General features: G+C 42.0%; 2 protein-coding genes across 2 annotated transcripts in view; one reads left to right on the top strand and one right to left on the bottom strand.

The window, feature by feature from the left end:
• The window catches only part of LOC101595291 (zinc finger protein 260-like), a 35,022-nt gene extending 17,005 nt beyond the window's left edge, over positions 1-18,017 (top strand). Inside the window, 5 exon segments of the mRNA XM_045139711.1 lie at positions 8,997-9,123; positions 12,546-12,638; positions 15,315-15,331; positions 15,413-17,289; positions 17,291-18,017. Of these exon segments, the coding sequence (XP_044995646.1) occupies positions 8,997-9,123; positions 12,546-12,638; positions 15,315-15,331; positions 15,413-17,289; positions 17,291-17,411 (2,235 nt within the window). The 3' untranslated portion in view covers positions 17,412-18,017.
• LOC123456460 (ubiquitin-protein ligase E3C-like) lies at positions 1,057-4,281 on the bottom strand. The gene is given in 2 exon segments (XM_045139709.1): positions 1,057-2,198; positions 2,201-4,281. Coding segments are annotated over 2 exon segments (3,156 nt in total). The 5' UTR covers positions 4,215-4,281.
• Positions 18,018-18,505: the final 488 nt, after the last annotated feature.

Below are 18,505 nucleotides of genomic sequence, written 5' to 3'. Positions count from 1 at the left end.
CTAACCATGACAGCAGAGTCTCCAGCCACAGACACTGGACGTGGCACAAGTAGATTCTGGAGTCCTCACCAGCTCCACACAGGCCGGTCCTCACCACAGCTGCCCTCCGACGTTCTCGGCTTCCTGTTTGCAGAGGCTGAGGTCACCCAGCAACGAGTCTGGCCCTGATAAAGTGCCTAAGTGAGACTCGCCCAATGCTCTTCCTCTCTGGACACACACCAGGGAAGCCCATGTTCGTGTCAAAGCAGCAGTAGGAAGCAGAGGTGCTGAGGCCCTCCAAGATGCCCAGGATGATAGACAGTGCAGCTGGGCCCAGAGGGCACGTGGGTCACGGAGAGAAGCAGCCGGTCACTTTGGTTCAAATGACTTTAATAGGAGCCACAGGGCTCATGTTCCCCAGTCGCCCTCACTGGAGGTGACACATGCCTTGGGGACTGCAGGGACCCCCCTCCTCCCTGAAAGCACTCCAGGCACCGCGCAGACACACAAAGAGCATGAGTGAAGTGGCCACTTCACACCCACAGTTGTGTTTAAGCCTCATGACGCCATCAGGTCAGTGGATTCTCCACACAAGCATGCGAGTCCCACCCAGTGAATGGCTTAAAAAGCACAAATGAGATAATACTATCTATCTGTTTTCCAAACTTAACCACTTTGGGAAAAGGCAGCAGGAAAGAAAATGCCTTTAGTTGTAACACTTAGGCTTGTAAACAACCAACCACACGAGAAGCAGTGGCCCCGGAGCGCTGTCTCAGCCCCTGCCCCTTTCCGGTAGATGTGGGCACCGACCCAGGAGGGCGTCTAACAGGATCAGCAAGGCCAAAGCTTCATCTTTGGTTAATCTCACTGAGTTGCCACTAGTCTAAAAACTGTGTTCTCTTCTTGGCAAAATCACTAAGCCAGCCACATGTCCTTCTAATAAGTGACCATGCCATAATAAAATCATCTAAAAAACCAGGAAGGGAGGAATGGCAGGAAGAAGGCCTGGGTGCTCTTGTGGGTCTGGCAGGTGCTGGCTGCTGTGGTCAGATCCAGCTCCAGCTGGCTTGGCTCAGCTCAGCTCACTTAAAAGCCAGCAGCACACTCGATGGCATAGAGCAGCTTGCTTCGCAGCAGGGCCTCATCATAAAACTCAGGGAGCTTCAGCAGGTTCATGCAGGTGCTGGCTGTGGGGAGCCGCTCGAGGTCAGAGCCCCCATTGTGGATGCAGAACGCAGGGTACAGCTCCTTGAACCCCAGGAGAGGGGGTCGAGAGCAGCTTGTAACAAACTTGAGCAACTTGCGCTTTTCTTCATCTGTGAACCCTTCTACAACTCTACAGAAGATTTTAATGACAGGATGATCTGCAGAATAGCCCCCTGAGTAGTTTGTAAAGGACTTTAGGTCCTCCAGACTTATGGGAACTTGTTCACCAGAAATTAGTACCTGAATCTCTTGCTGGTCAAACATTCGGAGCCACTCCAGGCTGACGACGTTGGCAAGGCCCTGTCGAAAAGCCAGACAGTGAGGGCGGATCTGCTTGTTCAGCCGGTAGTCAGCTACCAAGTGGATGTAGGCGATGCGGTTGGCCCCGGTGACAGGGATGTCTTTCCCTCCAAACTTCAGTTCAACTACCTGGGCCTCACCCAGGTCATTGTTCACCACGGTGAAGTTCAGCCCCAGCTCCTCCACGTCCTCCTCATAGCTCTTGAGGAACAACAGATTCCTGTAGACCTCAGGGTCCAGGGAGGCCAGGTGGTGGATGTCCACATCTGCGCTAGTTCCCAGCAACTTGGACAGGAAAAAGCCTGCGAAGGGCAGCTCCACCAACATGTTTTCATACAGGGCCTTTCCAAGCATTCGGCCCAGGAAGTAGTAATGTCTAGCAAAAGAATCTCCCACAAGCATCTGAGCAGCTGGGTTGGGGTACAGAAGCCCTTCATTAGTAGTCTTAAAGAACCCCTGGTTGGGATTAAATCCCGACTTCAGTAGTTCGTTTAAAAACTCTCTGAAAATGCCGCCGCCATCGATGCCAGCTTCATCCAGGCCATGGGCATTGAGCAAGTGCACACGGATCCGCTTTTTCAAGTCAGGTTCATTTTCTGGAGAAAGTTTGTCATAAGCATCTTCATAAATATAATTTCTTCTTATTGTGACATTAATTCCATCCATAAATGGACCATCTCCTTGAACCTCTTGCTTATCTGCATAAATCAACTTTGAAAGATCTTCACTCACTCTTCAAATGGAACTACGAAGGGCAGTTCTGTCAGGATGGCCAGCTGCCGCTCCTCAGACACAGACAGTGGTGGGGACTCCAGACCCACCTCCAGAGTGGATTGCAGTGGGCCGATCCTCCCCATTCTCCAGAACCTCCACATGTGTCTGGACGCAGGCACATACAGCTGGGTGACCTTGTCTGCTTTAATATCCTCTTGTTCAGACAGCCAGTGGTTAGGAGGACAGAAGTTTCTCCTTGTGTCTCTGGACTTCAGCATCTTCACTAGGTTGGTGATAACCTTGAAAAGTTGAATCCACCGCTTCTGCTCCATCTGTATGCACTGCTGCATCTCGGAGCTTGTAGTAACCCCAATGCTCTGGAAGGCGGTCACGTACTCCTCTCGCACTTCTGGCTCTGTTTCTGGATACGCCAGCTTGATGATCCCCAAGCAGGCGTCACGCAGGCAGCGGGACAGCACAACCAGCTCCTCCAGGGTGAAAGGCATCATGGATGATTGTCTCTGACCTACAACTTCTATGGGGTCACCAAAAAATTCATTGTCATGTGTGGAAATCAGCGAATGACTGAACAAGGAGCTGAAAAGGTAAAAGAGCGGGATGATCCAGCTAGAATCTTCAAAAGACATGGGTGAGCCCCTCGATATCACCTGAAGCAACGGCACCATAGACCTGACTCTGGGCACCATCATGCGGTGCTGCACCATCAGCGTTTGGCAGATGGACGCCATCCTGGTGAAGACCTCCTCACTGGCTGAGTCTCTCCACACCAGGTTCAACAGGGTATTGGTCTGCTGCTTTGTGTCCAGCTTCCTCAGACACTCCTCGGTTATGTACGGGGTTGAGAACCTGCCATCTTCAGGGCCCGTGGGCTGGTCAGCCTCCTCACTCTCCTCCTCCTAGTCACTGGAGGAATCAGGGCGGCCAGCCCCGGCGGGCGAGGCAGGAAGCTGAGAGAGGAAGGTCTGGAGCACTCGCAGATACAGCAGTAGGCTATCCTCGGAGAGGGCACCCAAATAGTTCTCGCCAACAGTTAGAACAAAATAGAAGAGCCATGGTGCATTCTGCTTTGAACCTCGACTCTCCGGTAACAATAGTGCATTCAGAAAGGGCTCATAAGGGAACACAGCGTGGGCATCAGCCAATGCCGGAATGACAAAATGAAAAATCTGATCGGTGAAAGGTACTGCCAGAAATTCCTCTGTGAAGGCTAAAAAAACTTGCTGCCTGGAACCTTCTGGACAGGAGCTGTATGTAAAGTGCAATGGTTTGAGGACATTCTCCAGCAAAATTTTTGCTATAGGAACTCGAGAAACATCAGAATACTCAACACTTGATGGAAGCTTGCTGTTAATCAACAAGTAGAGAGACCTATAATAGCCATTGTGAATCATGTAGTGCAAAACCTGTTCAATCACTGACACCACATAGCTAGCATCTTGTAAAACAGGCAAGTAGGTATTCTCAGATGAAAACACCTCCAGTATCCGCATGGGAAGTGCAACATTCAAACTGTCATCATTACAGCTTTGCAGCAACCTGCAACAGAGGCCCATCAGCCTCTTTATTTGAAATAAGCATGTCAGTCGCTCTGATCCATCCAACTGCTTAACAAAGAGAGAGCTGTGCTTAATTAAGTTCTGATATAGCCATATCAAACGTTTAGAGTCTTCACTTTGTTTGTAAAAAAACAGAAGCTGCCTTACCAGGAGGGTAAGGTTCTGGCCGTAGTCAAGGGAGAAGGTACCGCCGTGCTGTGCCGAGTCAGCACAGTGGTCAAACGCGCTTCTTTGGATGGAGTATTGCTGTTTTCTGTCCCTGTAGCCTCGAATAAATGACTGGATAATTATTGCATTTTTCAATCTTCGTCTTTCTTCCTCTCTTTTCCTTCTTTCTTCCTGAGTACGATGTAAAAGAGAAGCCTTTTCTTCCTTCCGGCTCGCGCTGCCGAGGGACACCTTGGGCCGCGTCTTGAAATCCCCTTCGAAGCTGAACATCTTTGCCGCCTATCCCATCTGTGCGGCCCGCCAGGGTCGCCGCCCAGGTCTCCCGCGCCGCCCCTCGGCCTGCGGCTAGCGCTCCCTGCCCTGCCCGCGGGGGAAGATGGTGGCCAGCCGCGCTACGTGCGCGGCCCCGCGAGCGTGTGCGCGCGTCCGCTGAGGACTGCGCGGCGCTCCTCCCCTCTTCAGTAATTTTGTTGAGTATGTTCTCTACGCCTCTCACCTGGATTTCCTCTCATTCTGGGACACCCATTATCTGGATGTTTATTTGTTTCATGGTATGTCAGTTCCTTCATATTCTTTTCATCTGATACTTTGAACTTTGTGTAATTTTTGGCCATTTGATCAATTTCTTCTGTCTTGTCTTCCAGGTCAGAGTTTCTGTCTTCCACATGAGTAATCTGTTTGTGGTGGGTTCTAGAGAGGTTTTTTTTAGAAGTTTTATTTGATTTTAGTTTCTGTTGTGTTATTTTACATCATGCTCATCTCTTTTTTAGGTATGATTTCAGTTGGAGTTCTGACTTTCTTTATGCTTCTTGGAATTCACTCTTATATTTGACCAAGTCTTCATTAAGCTTAATAGGTTGTTGAGGTCTTCCATTGTTTGACTCACTTTCAATCTCTTTTGAGGGTTCTAATATTTTCTCCAGTTAAGTTGAGCCTATTGATAAAAGCTGAATGTGCTAAGAGACAATTCTCTTCAATTTCATTCATACAATTATTGATTCTTTGATGGATTGCTTGCATTTCAGCAATTGTTTTGATCAGAGTGTCATTGGTTGTCGTGTTGTTATTTTGGTTTGAATTTCTGTTGATTTCTTTATGTTTTCATTCGAGGCTTCCATTGTGGGACTAGGCATCCTTGGTGGAAATCTCTGTTTTCTGACTTTTGTTGGCTTTTTTGATTATGGTCCACCCATTATAAGAAGACTCTTTAGTTTATTGAGTATGAAGCCACGGGGCTCCTTTCCACTCAGGTAGTGCCGAGAGAAGGACCAGGCCTGCTGGTTCCTCCCTAGGGGTTGAGGAGGAGGATGAGCGTCGGACGACTCAGAAACCTCTCCTGGCCACCGGAGGAAAACCACACTGAGTCGGGAGTCTTTTCCATGCAGAAACAACTCGCTTTATTACTCTGAGCATTTGCCTATATCATGTTGGTGATGAAGGCAGGGATTTTAGGATGGGAGAAGAGGTAAGGGCCAATAGTAAACTTTAACTATTGAGATGGTAATTACAATTGCCATGCAGAGGTAGCAGGCCAGAAGCCATTAGGCGTCTTGCTGAGTCATAGCTGGCCAGAGACAGGTCGCCAAACTTTAGCTAGGCTCAGGAAGTTCCACTAGGCCTCACGCCTGGGCCTTTCAGGACTCAACATGGAGCAAGTTTTTGTCCTTTGGCCCACTCACCCACTGACTCAGGTGAACAGGGATGTTTGTATTCAGTGGCCAGTCAGGCTATCAGAGCAAAAGGCCTGATTCCACAGCCCACACAGGGTCTAGGGCTCCAGGGCACTGGGAGGAACCAGGAAGTTGGAATCTGGCCTAATCACTTCACACCACACTCCCCTGCACACCATCCAGCCTGGGAACCCAGACCAGGAAACTGGTAGGAGCCAGGAAGCAGGGATCTGGGCCACTCCATGCTCCCATGCCCATCTGCACACCCTCTGCTACAGGGAACCCAGACCAGGGAACTGGGAATAACCGGGAAGCAGGGATCTGGCCTACTCACTCCACGTCATTCCCTGCCAGCCAACTATGGGGACTTTCAAAGTGCCATTAAATACCCTGCATTTTACATCATGCATGGTCAACAGTTTGTGGGGGACAGATATATGATATAGTGGATTGGATTTAGTTGTCCCCCCTAAATTCATATGTTCTGAATGTTTGATCCCCATCTGATGGTAGTTTGTAGGTGGAGCCTGCTGGGGAATTGTGCTGTTGGGGCAAGCTTAGTCTGCTGCTGCTGCTGCTGCTGCTGCTGACCATCAGATGTTGGGCCAGGAGGTGGTTTTTATCCTCTAATCAAGACATGCTTGGGCTGGAGAGATAGCTTAGCGGTTAAGCGCTTGCCTGTGAAGCCTAAGGACCCCGGTTCGAGGCTCAGTTCCACAGGTCCCACGTTAGCCAGATGCACAAGGGGGCGCACGCATCTGGACTTCATTTGCAATGACTGGAGGCCCTGACGCCCATTCCTCCCTCTCTCTCTCTCTCTCTCTCTCTCTCTCTCTCTCTCTCTCTGCCTCTTTCTCCTGTCTGTCACTCTCAAATAAATAAATAATAATAAAACCAAAAAAAAAAATTTAAAAAAAAGACATGCTTTCCTTTACCATCATGAAGTTTCCCCTTGGAATTTTAAGCTAAAATATGCCCTTTTCTCCCATGAGCTGCTTCAGAATGGGTGTTTTTTTTTTTTTTAAACAGCAGTGAAAAGGTAATCATCTACTCATAAATCCCCATTGTAATATACATATGCATTCTTTCATTTCTGTTCCTTGACATAATACTGACTTACATTGATTGGATTATCAGAAGTGGTTCTAGAGAAAAAGAATTAAAAGGTTGAATTTCCTAAGTGGATTCATTGTTAAGGGCAACTGCCTGTCCAACTCCAGCACCACCAAAGAACTCTCCTGGTGACATGAAGAGCACTGATAATTCATGCTGTGAGGTTTTTAGATAACTGTGTATTTGATCTTCCTCATTTTCCTCTTGTGAGGAGTAAGGAATTTAGTTATTTTACAATTAAAACTTTGGAATAATTGTGAAAAGTAAATAGCATAGTGAGATTGTCAGGTTGCCTCTAGCATCTTTAGAGAAAGTATTAAGCACATACAGATAAAATTTCCATTCTCCATGTGTACCTAAAGGATCAAAATATTTATGACTGCCCTAGAGTCTTCTCTCTGGAATCATAAAGCTGAGATTGTCAAGAACTAACCCAAATCACTCATCATACAATGTCTAACTTACTATGTAATGTCAAGTACCAGTCTGGTGGAATCCTGGCAGTTCTAATATGAGTCCTGATTGCGACAGTGAGATCCTGTAACTGAGATGGAGATTTGTGGGAAGACCATGGTAACACGAAGGGCATTGAACTGTCACATTCTGGTGGGTTTATTTTGCCTAAGGATGTGGCATTCCCATACATAGTAACAATTATATTTCCAACTCCTTCAGTATTGCTGTCTCTGCCTTTGCCTCTTGAATCTGTGAACTTGGAAATGACCTTACATGAAGGCTATCCAAAGTAGCACAATATTGATGTTCCTCAGCACCCAGTACTCAGTACTTTGCCTGTAGACCTATAATGCGAGTTGCCAGGTAGAATATGTGGCCAGTGAAATGTAACTTATGAAATATATGTGTGGGTGAATATATTCAGTGTATGGGATAATGGGCAAAGACACATAAAAGTAGCTCAGGCTTCAATTATCAATATGGCCTAACTGTTCAGAGAGTGTGCATTTACTAATGAAGTTCACACAGTTGAAAATACTTGACAAAGCTGGGCGTGGTGGTGCATGCCTTTAATCCCAGCACTCGGGAGGCAGAGGTAGGAGGATTGCCATGAGTTCAAGGCCACCCTGAGATGACAGAGTTAATTCCAGGTCAGCCTGGACCAGAGTGAGACCCTACCTCGAAAAAAAAAAAAAGAAAAGAAAAGAAAATACTTGACAAGAGTTTACTGGAACGGTTGGCTGAAGCATGGGTCAAAATATGGCTAGCATTATATGACCTAGAGCTCCCTGAGTTCTTTTTAAAGGTGAAAGCAGGTTTGTACACTGATGGATGCGTTTGATTACCTATGAATACAGTTCAACTCTATACCAATTTGATATTTAAATGTTGAAAACTAATGGTAGGAAATCTTTAAAACCTTTTATCTTGTAGGAAACTATTGTGGTTCTATGAGAACAGATATATCCATGTTCTCTATATAAACACTGGTACTTGTGCCATATGTTTGAGTGAAGGTATTTCAAGTTGTGTGTATTCATTGGATTGTACTTGCATGGCTTCATGGCATACACAGTGCAGTGTGTGTGCGCACATGTGTGCATGTGTGTGTGTGTTCCCAATAGAGGCTGCAATAAAATTACCTACTGCAGTAAAGTACCTGTTGCAACATGCAGAAGTGGTGCCAGAAACACCCTCGGTTCATTTTTTTATTACATATTTGATTCTGAATTAATATCTTGTGTTTGTTCAGAGTCCTCTGAGTTTTGCCACATTTTCCATGATTCCTACTTCAATATATTAAACTCCATATGGAGTCTTGATCCACACATTAGGAATAGTTCCTGTTGTACTATCAGTGTTGGGACTTTTAACTCATGGCATTACATGCCAGCCCAACCTATGCATTTTCTTTCTAATGTCATTACATGCACGCACACAAAAAAAACCTATAATGATTTTTTATTCAATTATCACAGTAAGCCACTGGTAAGATATTTTGACTCTCTTCTCCTAAGATACAACATACAAATCAATGCATATTGTGTGATTGCTTGCTAACAGATACACATAAAGAATGAACCCTGTTTTCTTTTCTTTTTTCTTTTTCTTTTCAATGGAGTGTCTCTCTTCAGCCCAGGCTGGCCTGCATTTCACTATGTAGTCTCAAGGTGGCCTCAAACTCAAGGCAATCCTCCTACCTCTGCCTCCAGAGTGCTGGGATTAAAAGCATGTGTCACCATGCCCAGCTTGAAGTCCTCTTTTCTTTTCCTTTTCCTATGGTCTTATGTTGAAGAAAAATATCTCATTATAGGAGTTGGTGTCATTTGAAGATATAGCTGTGGACTTCTCCTGGCAAGAATGGCAATACCTTGATATTGTTCAGCAAACCCTTTATAGGGATGTGATGCTAGAAAACTACAACAGCCTGGTGTACTTGGGTAAGTTTCACTCCCTTGAAACTCTTAGTAGCAATGACTTTCCTTTTCATTCATGAGTATTGGTATCATTTGCTAACTTTTAATATTTTGACGTTGTGATTTTTAATTGTCACATTGGCATTGGACACATATACAACTGTGCAGCTTTGCAGTTCACATATGTAATGACTAGAGTCTGTCAGGTCACCTATTACTTATATGGGGAACATTTAAAAATTTTTGCAGCTGTTTTGAAATTCTAATTTGTTGCCAGATGCATAATTACTACTGGACTTGAGAATAAAAGCAATAATTCCTTCCAAATGCGCTCAGTTTTCTCTTGTTTATTTATTTATTGGCTGTTCAAGGGAGCATCACCTGAAATTAAGTATGCAGTCTCAGGGTGGCCACAACCTGATATCTATCATCCTACTTCTGTCTTCTAGTGCTGGGATTAAAGGCATGTGCCACCACGCCTGGCTCACCCAGCTAATTCCAACCATACCCTCTCCATCCCTTTTCCTTCTCCTTTTCCATATTCTAATTACCTGTTGCTGCAGGCAGCTTCATATGGCTGTCAAAGAAGACTAGACCAAGTCTACCTTGTGGGAGGAAATAGGTTTTTGGTTTTCTGTTTTATTTATTTATTTTTTTTATATTTTGCTTACAGACTATGGGGAAGTTCCATGATTACAGAGGGAAATTATGGGATGAGTGGAAGGTGAATCCCATCTCCTAGCAACCATCAAGTAGACAACAGCAATAGGAGAATATGCCAAACAGCAGCAGGTGGATGCTAGTTGTAACACCCATAAGCCTGCCCCCAACAATTCAATTCCCAGCTGAGGACCTAGCCTTCAGAATACATAAGTTCATAGAGGACACCTGACTCAAAACACCACAAATGTCTTATTGTTTTATTCTGTATTCCTATTAAGTCAACTTGAACTTTGTAAGGGTAATGAGAGAATGCATGATTTTTGTTTTCATGTCTATCATATTTAATTTATATCCTATGACTATTCTGGGAAGAAATGAGATATTTACTTCAGTTATGAAATGATTTAATAGCCCTATGGGGAAAATCATCAATTCCAACTTTATTAGAGAACAAAGGCAAGTTTCATAAAGAGTTGATTTTTTTTTTTTTTTTTTTTTTTTTTTTTTTTTTTTTTTTTTGGTTTTTCGTAGTAGGATCTCACTGTAGCTCAGGCTGACCTGGAATTCACTAGGTAATCTCAGAGTGGCCTCAAGCTCATGGTGATCCTCCTACCTCTGCCTCCCAAGTGATGGGATTAAAGGCGTGTGCCACCACGCCTGGCTCTTTTTTGTATTTCTTATGGGCAAGAGAGAGAAAGAGAGAGAGAATATGAATGAATATGAATGTGTCAACACCAGGGCCTCCAGCCACTCAATCAAACTCCAGATGCATGTATCATCAATTTCACATATGTCGCCTTGGACACTTGCATCTCCTTGTTCATATGTTTCATGTGGGACCTGAAGAGTTGAACCTGAGTCCTTAGGCATCACAGGCAAGCACCTTAACATCTAAGACATCTCTCCATCTCAGACTTTTTTGTTGTTGTTGTTTATTCAGGTAGGGTATTAATAGGACCTGGATTATCCAAGAAGTCACTCTAGAGCCCAGGCTCACCTCAGATTACAGTGATTCTCACACCTCAGGGTCCTCAGTGTTGGGGGAAGGAGTATGTCACTGCACCTGGCTCCATTTCTCTTTCTCTGTATAGTCATTTGGTCTACATACAAACTATTCTAGTCTCCTTTGTGATTTGGAAATACATTGTTTATTGCCCTCATCTTATATCCTAGGCTAAGAGTTCATCCTGTTTTCATCTTTAGGTGCTTTGAATTGAGCATAGGGCCTCATGCATATCAGATAACTCCTGTAAAACTAAGCTACATTTATTTATTTATTTATTTATTTATTTATTTGAGAGTGACAGACAGAGAGAAAGACAGATAGAGGGAGAGAGAGAATGGGCGCGCCAGGGCTTCCAGCCTCTGTAAACAAACTCCAGATGCGTGCGCCCCCTTGTTCATCTGGCTAAGGTGGGACCTGGGGAACCAAGCCTTGAACCGGGATCCTTAGGCTTCATAGGCAAACGCTTAACTGCTAAGCCATCTCTCCAGCCCAAACTAAACTACTTTTTAGCCTTCACACTACAGTAGTCATTGTAGAAGAGTGATGGGAGTGTCCTTGTTTTGTTGAATGCCCCATGCACTCGCCCCTGGTAGGCGTAACTCATCTGCAGTGACCAGGATGGAACATCTGATGACCTTCACTGACACTCTTTCACCAGCTTTTTCTTTTAAGCCAGAGTCTCCTTTTACTGATCCCAGAACTTGCAGGCCTGCAAAGATTCTTGGTTCTTTGTTCCCCTGCAGGCCAAGGGAAACAGGCGTGCATGGTCTCGCATGGCTGTCTTACATGGGATCCTGAGATTTGAACTCAGGCAGCTTCATATACCCACAGGCCCTCATGCTTACATGGGAACCACAATTATTTGCTGAGCCCAAGTTTGTAATAATTTTATATGCTCTTTACTTCCTGTTTCGTTGAGAAACTTATCACCTTTACTCACTCAATATACTGGGCTTGTAATTTGTTTTTTTTGTGACTATAGTTTCAAAAATCAGTATAATGCTCAGATGTGAGTTTACAGTTGACAATTCACCATGTCTAATAATGGCTGTTTTTTCAATGACTGTTTTTGGCCTTTTTATTGAAATCATTAGAATTCCCTTTGTTTTATTTGCATTTTTCTAGTTTGAATATATTGAGACAGAAGAAAATTTTGGTCAAATATATTATGATTTGCATGAGATAGTAGAACCTCTGTGTCAATCCCTTTCCTATAATAGAAAATTCTTTCATGGAACCTATGTTTTTTTGTTTGTTTTTAATTTGTTTCAATCTTGAACATCATTATTAGAAATGTTCACTTATTTGAGTTCAAATGAATCAAATAGCACTTATATTATTTCTAGTTCTTTAATTTGCCTGAACTGTTTTTAAATCTGTCATTTTGTAATTGTCTGCCTTATCAAATTTGTTATCTTTTGTCATTGTTTTTTAATTCTTTCATTGAGTGTTAGCAGTCTTTTTTGCCCATTCTCTTCTATGACAACTCTTTCTTCTACCTGTCAAAAATATCAACACTTCTCTTTCTGATTTTATTTTGTTCCCTCTCATTATCTTCATTTAATTTTTGTTTTTTAATCATTTCTTATACTTCATGTTGGCTAATGTCACCTGAGGGTGATATTCCACTTAGAGAACCTCATGAGGGTAGACCCTCTCTAAGGAAACTTTTTAGTTCACCATGTAGAGCAAAGTTCCTGAAATGGAATCATCATCTTCCATGAGTCCTCCTGATTTAATGTATTTGCAAAATTTGTCCCTTATTTCCCATTTGCAGGGCACTGTATGAGCAAACCAGAGTTGATCTTCAAGTTAGAGCAAGGATATGCACCATGTAGTGTACCAGAAAGCTCAGCTCAGAGGCATCCAGGCAAGTGAATACAAACGGGGGAAAGAAGGTCACTGAGATAAGAACAGCATTGGGAATAATTGTGCTAATTTCTCTTGATCAACTTCTATTCAAGTCCTAAACACATCTGTGACTATGAATCAGACATATGTTTTCTGTACTTTTCAAAGCACTTTGTCCATATCCATCTATAACCCTGTTTCTACCATTGCCTCTATGATTTTCCTTGGAAAATATTATGTGTTAGATTTTGCACCTGAATTGCCATTTGCCCATGTTTTGTGATACGTGCTACTGCTTTCAACTTGTTATGATAATATTCTGCCAATAAATAGTTTAAGGAAGGAAAGTGTGTATTTAAGTGCACAATTCAGTGATGGTGACCATGCTTATGATGGTTAGACAAAGTTGAAATCAGGACAGTAAACTTAATATTTACTATACTGATAATTGTAGTCACCTTTGGAATTTAGAAGGAAATGAGAAAGGAGAGCATCAGAGATTCCAAAGTAAGATAAGAGACTAGAAGTTTGCTCCATGTTACAATGTCCATGAATAGACTGAGCTTGACAAGGAACATTGCATATTTGAAAAAGAGGAAGTGTGCCAGTGATTGAAAAAGACGAATAGGGACATCTGAAAGGAAAAAACATTGAATGACACTTCAGTGAAAAAGAAATTATCCATTCTCATCTCCCAGATGAAAACACAATGCAAAGCCACAAGTGCAAGATCAGAGTGGCAGTACTAAAAGCTCTTATGCCAAAATCTTATTATATTTGATATTAGTAGAAATCTGTCTCTGACAAGTGGTAAATTCAAAGAGTAGTTCTGTTTGACTATGACTCAATCTATAACATGTAACTTGCCTTAGAGAAGTTGCATCAATTTGCCAAACTACCTTGGAGTGCTGGAAGACATCTACTTTTTAAACCAGGAAATAAGGAAAAATCACACACGGAATTTTTCTGTGTGTCAGACACAAGATGCAGTAGTGAAATCTGACAAAGTCGGGTTTGGAATCACTGAACAATGATAACCTTAGGGAACTCAAGATATGGAGGGTTTGGTGGCATCACCCATAATGGTGAAGATTCATCCACATTACTTATTGATACAAAGAAAGAGAACACTAAACTTATACTGACCATGTTGGTTTGCCTCCAGAATTTTATCATAGCTTTCCAGATTTAGCTTCCATGTGCAACTGGAAAGTCCAGGTTGACCACATGGCTGCATTCTCCATTCTTTCACTTATCATGTGGTTGTTTCTTTGTTGAATAAGCAAAGCTGGAAAAGTAGCTACATGAGTCATGGTTGTCTCTGATATTTCATTGTCTGACCCACATGGAAGATGCATTGCACATTTGCCTCTATCTCTAAGAATTTTGGGGCCTTGATAGTGAGCAAAGTTTTTCCTAATCCCCTCATCTTAAAAGGTTATTGATGGTCACCAGTGAGTGATTGTATGTAAGCATATTTCTTACATGAATGCAGCCCTGTCATTAATGTTTCTCATATGTCCACTCATCATCCAGCACACATTAACAATTGGAGTAACTATATTAGACTGCAACTAAAACCCCAATTATCCCTCCCAGACTCTGAATTTCCAGTATTAGTGAACATGGCTATAGGGATTCTCTAATTTCTTTGTGTGGGTTTTTCAGGTATTTTCCTACATTGTTTGTTTTCTCTTTATTCCATATGCTAATTTCTTTTATGTTTGAATTTTAGGTTTCTTACCTATATTTTACTTACTATTTTTCTTATTTTGTTTTCACATTTTAGGGTGGTTTGTTTGCTTTTTGTCCCATGAAGTCTTTTCTGGAGGGATTTTTTCCTTTTAAAATTTTTTTATAAATTTATTTGCAAGCAGAGAGAGATAGATAAGAGACAGAGAAGCAATGGGTATGCCAGGCCGTCTCACCACTGCAAACAAACTCCAGAAACATGCGTACCTTGTTCATTTGGCTTATGTCGGTCCTAGGGAATTGAACCTGGTTCCTTTGGCTTTGCAGGCAAATGCCTTAATTGCTAAGTTAACTCTCCAGCCCACTTCCCCCCCAATTTTCCCATGTCAAAAAAAAAAAATGATACCATTTGCCACTAGGTTATCACACTGAAACTTAAGTTCAAATTAGATTAAATCTGTTCCAATATAGAATGACTGCCTTCAGAAAAGTTAGATAACTTGCTCTTGAGGTCAAATTAAAATAATCCGTTGCTAGGTGTAGTGGCTCACATCTTTTATACCAGCACTTGGAAGGTACATGTAGGAGTATGGCAATGAGTTTGAGGCAACCTTGAGACTATGTGAATAAATTGAAGATCAGTGGTGGCTAGAGCAGAACCCTACCTCAACCCCCCCTCAAAAAGCAACCCCAGATGTCAATGTTATTCTCACATGGAGACACTTCACAATCAAAAGACCTCCATTAAATTGAATGAATATAGGAAATCTGTAATTTTGTTTGCACTTAATTGTTTAAAACATCTCTCATATCAAGGAACAAACCACCAAGTATAATTTGTATGGGGTATTCATCTGTATCAAGACTAAACTTAGTATATATAAGAGTAAAATAGTATTAATATAATTGTTGTGAGACATCTTACAAAATTATGTGTCCAAATATTGGGAAGCACTTGTAATTCAAGGCCCTATTTTGTATAAACTTTTTTTTCCTTCCATAGCAGAATTAAAACCTCAAGTGAGTATCTACTATACAAACCCTCATGAATATAAACAATTCCAGAAATTTGTCTGTAACAAGTTACATCCCACTCATCAGAATGCTCAGACATCTGAGAAACCATATGAATGTGATGGATGTGAGAAAGCTGTCTTCTGGAAGTCACAGCTCACTCTTCACCAGAGAACTCATACAGTTGGGAAGCCATATGGCTGTGGGGATGCTTTTCTGAAGAAGACAAATTTCACCATTCATCAGAGAACCCATACAGGTGAGAGACCACCTGAATATAATGAAAATGAGAATACTTTTCTGAAGAACTCAGGTTTCACTAATCATCAGAGAACTCATTTGGGTGGCAAACTGTATGAATGCAATGGATATGGAAATGCTTTCTTCTCTAAGTCACAACTAAGTGTGCATCAGAAAACTCACACAGATGAGAAGCCATATGCATGTAATAGCTGTGAGAAAACTTTCTTTCAGAAGTCACATCTCACCATTCATCAGAGAACCCATATAGATGAAAAATGTTATGAATGTAATGAATGTGGGAATGCTTTCTCTCATAAGTCACAATTCCACATTCATCAAACAACACATACAGGTGAGAAACTGTATGAATGTGGAAGAGATTTATTTTATAAGTCCCAACACACTGCACATCAGAGAATTCATACAGGTAAGAAACCATATGAATGTACTGAATGTGGGAAAGGTTTCTCTCAAAAGTCATACCTCGCCATTCATCAGAGAATACATACAGGTGAGAAACCATATGCATGTAATGAATGTGGGAAAGCTTACTTCAGTAAGTCAACATTCAATGTGCATCAGAAAACTCACACAGGTAAGAAACCATATGAATGTAATAAATGTGAGAAAGCTTTCTTTTGTAAGTCACGCCTCACCATTCATCAGAGAACACACACAGGTGAGAAACCATATGGTTGTAATCAATGTAAGAAAGCTTTCTCTAATAAATCAAACCTCATCATTCATCAGAGAACACATACAGGTGAGAGGCCATATGAATGTAAGGTATGTGAGAAAGCTTTCTCTCATAAGTCACACCTCACTACTCATCAGAGAACACATACAGGTGAGAAACCATATGAATGTAATGAATGTGGGAAAGCTTTCTTCTACAAGTCAACACTCAGGGTGCATCAGAAAACTCATACAGGTGAGAAACCATACAAATGTAATGAATGTGAGAGAGCTTTCTTTTGTAAGTCACGCCTCACCATTCATCAAAGAACACACACAGGTGAGAAACCATATGGTTGTAATGAATGTGAGAAAGTTTTCTCTAATAAATCAAACCTCATCATTCATCAGAGAACACATACAGGTGAGAAGCCATATGAATGTAATGAATGTGAGAAAGCTTTCTCTCATAAGTCACACCTCACTACTCATCAGAGAACACATACAGGTGAGAAACCATATGAATGTAATGAATGTGGGAAAGCTTTCTTAAACAAGTCAACACTCAGTGTGCATCAGAAAACTCACACAGGTGAGAAACCATACAAATGTAATGAATGTGAGAGAGCTTTCTCTTGTAAGTCACACCTCATCAACCATCACAGAACACATACAGGTGAGAAACCATATGGATGTAATGAATGTGAGAAAGCTTTTTCTCAGAAGTCACACCTCATCAACCATCAGAGAACACATACAGGTGAGAAACCATACGGATGTAATGAATGTGAGAAAGGTTTCACTTCTAAGTCACAACTCACCATACATCAGAGAACACATACAGGTGAGAAACCATATGGATGTAATGAATGTAAGAAAGGTTTTTCTTGTAAGTCACACCTTATCATACACCAGAGAACACATACAGGTGAGAAACCATATGGATGTAATGAATGTGAGAAAGGTTTCTCTCGTAAGTCACACCTCATTATTCATCAGAGAACACATACAGGTGAGAAACCATATCAATGTAATGAATGAGGCAAGTTTCTCTGGTAAATCACAACTTACCACTCATCAGAGAACACATACAGGTGAGAAACCATGTGGATGTAAAGAATGTGAGGAAACTTTGTACCATAAGTTACAACTCATCATTCATCAATGAAGACATACAGGTGAGAAACTGTGAATATAATGATTGTGGGAGAGCATTTGAAGTTACTTCACATCAGAAAATATACACAGGTGCAAAAATACATGCATGCAATAGATATGAGAAATCTTTCTTAAGGAAATCACACCGCACCACATTTGGGTGAGAAATCATAGGAATGTAATGAGTGTGGGATGGCTTTCATCCAGAAGTCAACCCCTTCACTATTCATCACAGAATTCTCATAAGTGAGAGCCATATGAATATAATGAATGTTGGAAAGCTTTCTTCTCCAAGTTACCAATCACCATACATCATCAAATTTACACAGTTGGGAAGCTGACTAAATATGTGAATACTCTCTTGTGGAAGTCACACCTTATCATTCATCACAAAACTCAGAGTTGTGAAGCCATATTAATGTAATGAATTTGAAAAAGCTTTCTTCTGGAAGTCAAATGTAACTATACACCAGAGAATTCATAGAGACGATAACCCGTAAGAATGTGTTTAATGTAGCAAAGCTTTCTTCAAGTCACAAGTCACTATACATTAGGAACTCTTGCAGTTGAGTCGTCATATGGGTATAATAAATGTAAAAAGGTTACCTACTGGAAACTCTTGCTTAGGAGCCTTGTGAGTGTAAAGAATGCAAAGGAAAATTTCACTGCAAGTCATACATCATCGTACATGTGAGAACTCATACAAGTGAGATCTCTTGCAAATAAAGAACAAAGTTATCTTCTTCTCCTTGTCTTCCTTCTTGTCCTTCTCTTCTTTCCCCTGTTCCTTTTCCTTCTCCTCCTCTTCTTGTTTATGTTTGGGGAGGTTGACTCTCTCTTTGGTGTATGTACTGTGGTGTGTTTGTGTGATTTACTGTGGTGCATGCATGTATATACAATTGCATGAACACTGTACACACATGTGCAGAAGCCTGAGGTGCATGTGTACTTTCCCCTAATAGTCTTCTGCCTTATTTCCTTGAGACAGAATCTCTCACTGAACCTGAAATGTCCACCTTATTCTACTCAGACGGAGTAAACGGTAAGCCACGAGAACCTGCTGTCTCAGCCTCCCCCAGGCCTGAGGGTGCTGACATACATGGC

The sequence above is a fragment of the Jaculus jaculus genome, chromosome 23 (assembly GCF_020740685.1).
Source record: "Jaculus jaculus isolate mJacJac1 chromosome 23, mJacJac1.mat.Y.cur, whole genome shotgun sequence".
NCBI lineage: Eukaryota > Metazoa > Chordata > Mammalia > Rodentia > Dipodidae > Jaculus > Jaculus jaculus.
Note: the sequence above shows the minus strand (reverse complement) of the source record. Positions and strands in the feature narration are given on the sequence as shown.